General features: G+C 42.2%; 1 protein-coding gene across 1 annotated transcript in view; it reads left to right on the forward strand.

Annotated features, from left to right (window-relative positions):
- Nucleotides 1-8863, forward strand: part of TFAP2D (transcription factor AP-2 delta) — a 29774-nt gene extending 20911 nt beyond the window's left edge. The window contains exons 5-8 of the mRNA XM_088467323.1: nt 1890-2008; nt 3904-4045; nt 7423-7536; nt 8200-8863. Coding sequence (XP_088323449.1) covers nt 1890-2008; nt 3904-4045; nt 7423-7536; nt 8200-8419 — 595 coding nt within the window. The 3' untranslated portion in view covers nt 8420-8863. The remainder of the gene's footprint in view (nt 1-1889; nt 2009-3903; nt 4046-7422; nt 7537-8199) is intronic.
- The last annotated feature ends 724 nt before the right edge of the window (nt 8864-9587 follow it).

The following is a 9587-nucleotide window of genomic DNA, read 5'->3' on the forward strand; positions in this document are numbered from 1 at the left end:
TTTTGGCCCCTTAAAAAGTGGAAGGCACATATAGAAACCGTTGTAATTCCTACACCGTTCACCTGATTTGGATGTAATTACCCTCAAATTAAATCTGAAAGTCTGCAGTTAAAGCACATCTTGTTTATTTCCTTTCAAAGCCATTGTGGTGGTGAATAGAGGCCAAAATATGAAAATTCTGTCACTGTTCCAATATTTATGTACCTGACTGTACATCCTACACAATGTAGTATAGAAGTGGCGTTGTGGAGCTGCCTAGATGTACAGAACATTGAGAATTGCACCTGACACATAAAGTAAGAGAAATAGTGCCATGGATTACTCCAAATGTACAAAACAGAAACAGAAACCGAGAATAAGAATTATTCTCAGCATACAGAACATACCATGCAGTGTTGTGTGTTATGGTTGTACAGTGACATGGGATACTTTCACTATCCCAAAAACGGGGATGCCGGCAGTCAGAATCCCAACGCCGGAATCCCGACACTTTTCAGAATCCCGGCGCTGGCAACCCACCTGCCGCCATCTCGATGGTAAGTAGTGGGGTTTAGGGGTAGGGTTATGTTTAGGGTTAGGCACTAGGGGGAGGGTTAGGCATCCCATCCACAGTGACATATCTATAATGGACACAGGGTGTGTGGTGCACATGAGTCCTTGAGTCAAGTGTCCCGCGTGGTCAGTGGTGTCACTAGGGATGATACCACCTAGTGCACCACTTCCCACAACTCGAGTGCCCCGTTGTTGTCACGCTGAGGGCTTGGCAGGCGCTCAAAGACCTGCTGGGCAGCCCCCAGCCTTTCCCGGCACAGAGAAAATGACACATGCATCATCCACCACCACTCCTTGGTGATAGCTCTGCTATTTCTGGTGTCGCCCCTCGGATGGTGTCACGTGGTGCAGTCTGCACTCCCATCACCTCCCTAGAGACGCCACTACCCATGCTCCCCTGCCCGACACCCAGCACATGGTTTGATTTAATTTTTCCATTTCCATGGTGCTTTCTGCAGAGCTGACAGTGCCATATTGCTGATGGGAGGGGGAAAACATTAAAAGCTTAAAACGAACCTTGTCTTGTTTTGAATGGTTTCTTGTATGCAAAACCAGGGTCATTTTATTTATTATTTATTTATTACCAGTTATTTATATAGTGCACACATATTCCGCAGCGCTTTACAGAGAATATTTGGCCACTCACATCAGTGAGGCTTACACTCTATATTCCCTATAGCATGCGCACACACATACACACTAGGGTTAATTTGTGTTGGGAGCCAATTAGCCTGCTAGTATATTTTTGGAGTGTGGGGGGAAACCAGAGTACCCGGGGGAAACCCATGCAGGCACAGGGAGAATATACAAACGCCGCACAGTTAGGGCCATGGTGGGAATCGAACCCATGACCTCAGTGCTGGAAGGCAGTAATGCTAACCATTACACCATCTGTGCTGCCCAAATGTGCCCACATTTTAAGGTATAGAATTTAATAAGCCAGTGAAATGAAACAATAGCTGAATTAAATAATGACATTTTTAATGAAGTAATAAAGTGCTCACACATATATACAGAGATATAGCGATGAGAGAATTTTTTTTTTAAACCGTTCTACTTAATATTCACCGATTCTGCCTTTTGCTGTGGAAATTTGCACATTTTCCTTGTTGAAATTTGGCCTGAAGTACACCATTTAAAGTTCAATCTATGCGGAATCTTAATTGTCTATTATTCATTGTTTTATTTGACTGTTTTACTTTCTTTTTATCATTACAAAATGTTTTTGCGTGAAACTACATTTCTACCATACACCTGGCCCTTGCCAAATTCAGGTCTTAATTACCTATCATTAAAAATAAATATTTAATCGTATTCTGCTGTTTCTCGTTTCCCAGGGCGAAATCCAAAAATGGTGGTCGCTGCTTAAGAGAAAAGTTGGACAGGCTGGGTCTAAATCTACCTGCTGGCAGGAGGAAAGCGGCCAATGTAACGCTGCTGACATCTTTAGTAGAAGGTAAGGATCTCGCCCCCCTCGCACTGGCACCTTGGAATCCGAGTAACCATGCCGTTCTCCAGTCCTCAAACAATTGCAAATCCCTGCAGTTGTTTCGAACTTTCAGATCAGAAGAATATCTCCCACTTGTCTTTGATCATTTTTTATGAAGTCACACAACGTATGCGAAAATACAGTGCCAGGATTGGAGTTCTGCTTTCAGGTAGAATTGGATGTGCAGACTCGCATACCGGTCACGTTGCGCGCCCATGTTTTTAAGCACTTATCAAATCAAGTAAGATCTTTCTTCTAAGGCCTTAAAAAAGATATTTCAAATACATTTCCAATAATTTCTCTTCATTAAATTGACTTGTCTTTACCTTGTGAGCCAGGAGTGTGAAACTTTAATCTTGAAAATAGGTATTTTCTATTTTGAAGTAAATCATGGAAAGTAGTAAATATTGTAAGCTGACGAGCAGGGCCCTCTTACGTGTCTGACTGTCTGTCTTTACCCAGTCTTGTTTTAATATTGTTTCCGATTTTAAATATATGCTGTCACTATATAAAGAAATAATACTAATAATTATAATAATGATACTACTGCTACTACTAATAATATAATAATAATAATAATAATAATAATAATAATAATAAAAATAATAATAAAAATAATAAAAATAATTACTAGGAAATGCACTCTCATCGCATAGCCCTGTAATGGATTTCAGTTATTTAGTTTTTTGGGCCCGCAATGAATAAGTTGAATTTCTTCCTATTTCCCTATTTCATATTTGTATTATCACGTAATTGCGGTGTTGATTTTTTTTCGTTATACTTGGTGTTATTTTTGTTTACAACCTTTTTTGAACTTTTCTAAGTTCATTATATTTTGGAAATTATGGCACATTTGCCAAAGGCATGCCTGTGCTGTAGACGGTGAAAAAAAAACTACAATATTATTAAATCATTCTGTTGTTCAGCTGCGTCCAGAATCATAGGGGTCTGGCTTTGATGGTTTAATAGCTCTGCTAAATGAGGGGTCTAATACGAAAGAGGACATGGCTCTCCCTACCCCACAGCAATCTACTCCCCATGCTACCAGAAATGTTTTAGAAAATGTGACTCTGTATATTTACAAATGAGAGGGTTTTTTTTCAGTTTTACCTGAGTGTTGTAAAAATGTCAAAAGTGCACTGATCACTAATATATAGTGTACCCCTGGCCACAACATTTGCAAAGTTTCTTACATTAGATGTTTGTAAAACTTAGAGAACATTCATTTAAAGATTCACACGAAAATAATTTTGCTAGTTAAGGGACCCGCCATATGCAGGCATAGTGAAAATGTTTTCTATACTTGGTCCCGTCACCATAACCGTTCCCTGGTGTAGCAAGGAGGCAGGATCACCGCTCCCACCTGCGGTATCTTAAGCCAGGACACCAAAACTGCCAAATCTCACACCTCTGGAAGACCCCATCCATCCAGTCCACTTCATGAATCTCTACAGAAGAGGACTGGAAGGGCAATAGAGAAAATGAGGAAGTCTACAGCACAACCTGGCTTCAGTTATGTGCAGAGCTCCTGGGGTGAGGGGCTTCCTATTTACTACACTGAGGGGGCAGGACGGATGTTTTCTATATTTATGTGTGGACTGTCCAAAATAAATAAAGCCACAGCCTCGCCCCCCCACACGTATTCTAATAGAACAGTAAAATGATTCCCTCTTGGAAGAAAATCTGTTTTATGGTAGTTCAAGAACATAACGCAACCACAAAGACAGAATTTTCATAGAACTTGCAGGTATCTTGTTCTAAGCATCAGTCAATTGTTACTAATCTGCGTTTCAATGTTTTACTATGTTTTCTACATACGATTCACTGTCTGATCGTCCCATTACATGCCTTGTTTCCCACAGGTGAGGCGTTACATTTGGCCAGAGATTTTGGCTACACCTGTGAAACAGAGTTCCCAGCGAAGGCCGTGGGAGAACACCTGGCCAGGCAGCACATGGAACAGAAGGAACAGACTGCAAGGAAAAAGATGATTCTGGCTACAAAGTAAGGAAAAGTGTACCCGGTCGCCAGCCTGTAAATGATCTACGTTGCTAGAGCCCCTGACAGTAGATTTTAGAACATGAAGACATAGGCACTACTACAGCATGACATGCCACAGGGTCTGTGGAAGCCATCGCTTTCTCCCTTATGGGTGCCAAAACTGAAACACTGTCCCTACAGTTCCTGTTACTCCAGATACATCTAGTAAATTAAATAACTTTAGGTCCGGACTCAATGGGGTGCGAGGAAATGTCTGCAATGTTGATGGCCAAGAGGTGCCAGGGTAACTTTCAGTAACTTTGCAGCCATTGCCACTAACTGAATGGGCCACTTACAAAAAACGGACTGTGATGTGAAAATCTGGGCGCGTTGGAACCTGCACTACTACCACCCTGGCCGTGTCCCCAGGAGCAGGGTCACAGATGGAGCAGTAAGGATTTAGGGTCTCATTCAGACCCGGTTGCAAGCACCGATGTGCTCGCAACCGGGTCGATGAGTAGCCCTGCGCACACGCAGCAGCCGCACTGCGCGTGCGTAAGCCCCGGAGCGAGAGAGAAACTCTCTCACTCCGAAGCTCGCTACAAAAGGGGCGGCTGTCGATGTTGATCGACAGCTCGCCCCGTTTTGTAGGCGGGCCGAGGGGGTGGTTTCCAAAATGGAGGTGTTCCTTAAGGAACGCCTACTGTTTTGTGGGCGGCCGCACTGACATCATCAGTGATGTTAGTGGGGAGCTTCCTGCTCCATCAGAGCAGAAAGCTCCCTGGGGCTTGCGAGTGCCCAGACCCAACCTTAGGCGCAAGCCCCGATGGTCGCGATGGTGATCACCATCACGACCATCACCCTGGTCGCTAGCTAAGCTGTGGGTGGTAACCCACAGCTTAGCTTACTACCAGGAGGCCATACCAAAAAAAAGAAGCGCCCGCCCTCATTCAGAGAGAGCGATCGCTTCTTGCAACCGCCTCTGAATGAGGTCCTTAGACCTCTGGAAGTGAGAAGGACATGCCAGATCACACCGCAATATCCCTGCTCAGTACATTGAGTTATAATGGCAGCACTGCCCTGTTAGAGATGGTTCCATCCGTGTAAATTTAGTGCTTCATCTATAGGATTAAAACAAAGAATTTTGAAGACATACCTTGGTCCCTGTCCTACCAGACCCAGATTGTGCTGTAGACCAGCAGAGTATTACATTGCATATTTTGCATTCATTGCAGAGAGTTACAGTTTCCTTCCATAGGGATCCATTAAGTTGAGTGGATGTTTATATTCTTCCATAGGCATCAGTGCCTCATATTAATATCTCTTACAAAGTGTTGATAAGATGGTATTTGAAACCCACAAGGGGGAGATGTACCAAGCCTTGGAGTGAGATAAAGTGAAGAACTTGTCCAAAGCACCTAATCAGCTTCTCACTGTCATTTATCCAGCACGGTCTATGAAATGACAGTTAGAGGGTGATTGGTTGCTTTGGGCAAGCTCCTCAAGAGTCCGTACAGGCAACCACTGCTTCCAAAGTTGTGGTCATGCACTTACCATGGCACTTACATATGGCAAATCTGCTGAGGGTAAAGAATTTAGCACATTAAGTCTTATATGCACAACCGAATGAGGTATTCCATTATCCTGATGCCCTATGTAACTCCCCTTTCCACCATTTATATAGCTGTAAAGCCATTTATCTAATCGGCAAAAAGCAGACCTTCGGATGTCTGCAGTGACACGCTAGCCCAGTGGTTCCCAAACTTTCTCAGTTCCGGGCACCCTTAGGGTCTCCATAGGCATCCCTAAGACCAAATAATTACAGAGCAGTCCTGTTTTTTCAGTAGTTGGGTCAATATAATGTAATAACTGTTTTAAAAGGAAACATAAAAAATAAAGAGAAAAACTGTGCTATTCTTACCCATTGCCCCCTCCATCTTTTGCCCATTGCCCCCTCTGTCTCTCTCATTGCCCCCTTCATGTCTCTCTCTTTGCCCCCTCCATCTTTTGCCCATTGCCCCCTCTGTCTCTCTCATTGTCCCCTTCATGTCTCTCTCTTTGCCCCCACCATGTCTCTCCTTCTGCCCCCTCCATGTCTCTCCCTTTTCCCCCTCTGTCACTCTCCCTTTGCCCCTTCATGTCTCTCCCTTTGACCCCTCAATGTCTCTCCCTTTGCCCCCTACATGACTCTCCCTTTGCCCTTTCCATGTCTCTCCCTTTGCCGCCTCCATGTCTCTCCCTTTGCCGCCTCCATGTCTCTCCCTTTGCCCTGTACTTGTGTCTCTCCCTTTACCCCGTACATATCTCTCCATTTGCCCCATCATATCTCTCTCTGTGCCCCCTCCATGTCTCTCTCTTTGCCCCCTAAATGTCTCTCCCTTTGCCACCGTCATATCTCTCTCTGTGCCCCCTCCATGTCTCTCTCTTTGCCCCTAAATGTCTCTCCCTTTGCCCTGTACTTGTGTCTCTCCCTTTGCCCCGTACATGTCTCTCCATTTGCCCCATCATATCACTCTCTGTGCCCCCTCCATGTCTCTCTCTTTGCCCCCTACATGTTTCTCCCTTTGTCCCCATCATATCTCTCTCTTTGCCCCCTCCATGTCTCTCTCTTTGCACCCTACATGTTTCTCCCTTTGTCCCCATCATATCTCTCTCTTTGCCCCATCATGTCTCTCCCTTTGTCCCCATCATATCTCTCTCTTTGCCCCTTCATGTCTCTCCCTTTGTCCCCATCATATCTCTCTCTTTGCCCCTAAATGTCTCTCCCTTTGCCCTGTACTTGTGTCTCTCCCTTTGCCCCGTACATATCTCTCCATTTGCCCCCATCATATCTCTCTCTGTGCCCCCTCCATGTTTCTCTCTTTGCCCCCTACATGTTTCTCCCTTTGTCCCCATCATATCTCTTTTTGCCCCTTCATGTCTCTCCCTTTGCCTCCTCCATGTCTCTCCATTTGCCCCCTCCATGTACTTACCCTTAGTTGTGATCGTCACTGCCTCTCTACAGCATCGCTCCTCAGATCAGATCAGACACTTCTTGTCTGATCTTCCATAACGCACTGCTTTGAAGGACACCATTCAGGTTGCCTGTTGCTTTACAGTGACAGCACTGCTGTTCTTCAATCATCTGTCCATGCATTGTATACATAGTTGGGGCCTCATTTAACAACGAGACATAACAGCTTTCGCACATTGTTAAATACTGAAAGGAGGACATAACTCCTTTACAAACAGTGGTAATCTAAGATTAATGTATTGCTTATGCTTCTTTTGAGCTAATTGTTACTATGATAGTTCTTGGTGCTGGAGAGGATTGAGGTTAATGTTGGGTAAAATGCGGCTTTTTCGGTAATACAATAGCCATCACTATTATTGTTTTTGATCATTGTTTGTTGCTTTTGTAGGCAAATTTGCAAAGAATTTCAGGACCTGCTCAGTCAAGACCGGTCACCGCTGGGCTCCTCTAGACCGACTCCAATTCTAGACCTTGACATACAGAGACACTTAACACATTTCAGGTATGAGAGCAGTCTTTTAACGTCAAACATGTCTATTTCATTCATAGTGTCCCTTGTGCTTTTTGCCTCAATATTTACACACTGCTAGGTCATTCAGACAACTTTGCAGTTTTGCACCGTCAAACACCAGCAACTACAATAAACACTACTCCACCTGTAACAATGGCAAACAACAGCTACATTAGGAAAGTCTTGGCCTGTTCTACCTGTGGTTTGATGAAAACTTCTGAAGGTCAAAATTACCATTCAGATACCCAGTGGGGGCATGATTAACCCAGAAAATTTCAGCTATTGTTTTGTCTAATGTCAATATTCAGTCTGCTCAGTTTATCAACCTCTATAAATTCAGGTTATATTATTTTCTTCTGTGCAAATAAAACTACCTAAGGAATTACAATACAATTTTTTTTTTTTGTCCGTAATCCTCTTCACCACTTTCAGAAAGAGAAAAAAAACAGTAAAATATTCTGCCTACATTGTAAAGTAAATGAGGTTCTTGTAATGATTCTCCCAGAAGAGTAAGCTGTATAATTCTGAGAAGTAAATTGATTTTAAAGCAATCTCATGTTACGTCTTCAAGGCTATCTGATATTCTACCTTTATGTAAACCACTGGAATAAAGCATTGACTGTTTTTATTTATTTATTTTGGTTTGTGTTCCAGTTTGATCACCCACGGTTTCGGCACGCCAGCAATCTGCGCGGCTCTAAGCACCTTCCAAACTGTTCTAAGCGAGATGCTGAATTATTTGGAGAAGCACACGACAAACAAATCCGGGGGAGTGTCAGACGGCAGCCAGGGAAATAGCAACTCGGAAAAAGGGCCCCTGCGGAAATCCTCAGACATTCTCGTAAAAGATGCCAAGACCGAAAAGACTGACTAACCTGGTCTATATTATTCAGAGGTTTTTTGTTTTGTTTTTGCTGCTGACTATTTTTTTTTATATATATATAAATATATCTCATTAAGTTGGACTATTTACACAGGACCAAATCACTTCCTTTTGGATGACATTGTAACTTACCTGATTCATATTTTTTTTTTTCACTTTTTTTTTTTCAGTTAGTTATTAAACTCCCCCAAAATTATTATATATAAAGAATCAATTCATGTTCAACGATGACGGGTGTCAATCCACAAATCAGTTTAAATGAGGGGGATTTTTTGTTTTGTCAACCTCTTGTTCTTGTCTTTGATTTTTTTTTTTAAATCCAACATTTACTGTTTTTGGTATGGAAAAAAACAAACAAACAAAGCACCATATTGAGAAAACTTATAGAGGATAATAAAATTGAAAGCAATTAAATTTAACTATGTTTTATTTCCATCATATTGTGTTAAGAACCTTTTGTTGATTTATTTGTAGCAAACTTTGAGTTATTTGCATGTAGGAAAAAAAAAATCGACAATCCTCCGTTGCATTAGAAGAACGTGTCTTCAGTAAATGTGTTTTTCTTAATATCCCTAGATTTTTTTTTTATTATTTCAGTCTTACTTTGCATCTGGAAGCCTGTCAGAATTATGAATTATAAATTTATGTTTTTGTCTCCAGAATTTGTAATGGCCCATTAGGAAGATTGGATTTAAGGGTTAGCATCTTCTTTAAAGAAAAATGGTAAACTTGGTAATGTTGACCTGTCACCTGCAAACAAACTCTTTGTGCTTTGCCCACATTACCTTGAGACATAGTATAATACCTTTTTGACTTTCTAATCAACAACGTTAAAAAAAGCTATGTACGAGGGTGGATCCAAAAATAGGTGTCTTGACCATGAATAATAAACAAATTTAAATGGCATTTATATTTCTACATATTCTCCATTTACTTCAATACGCTTCTCCCATCGATGCTCCAACCTTTTGATTCCATTCAGGAAACAGTCCGGTGATTGGCCCTCAGACCGGTCCTGTACAGTAGTCACACCATCGTCATCAGAAGCAAAAGTCTTCCTACGAACGTGTTCCTTGAGCTTCACTGTAATTTTCAGTAGCCATCATCTTCTTCATTTGCAGATATTTAATGACAGCTCGGATTTCAGTTGTATCAAATT

This window comes from Taudactylus pleione, unplaced genomic scaffold (assembly GCF_031769625.1).
Source record: "Taudactylus pleione unplaced genomic scaffold, aTauple2 ptg000070l, whole genome shotgun sequence".
NCBI classification, from domain to species: Eukaryota; Metazoa; Chordata; class Amphibia; order Anura; family Myobatrachidae; genus Taudactylus; species Taudactylus pleione.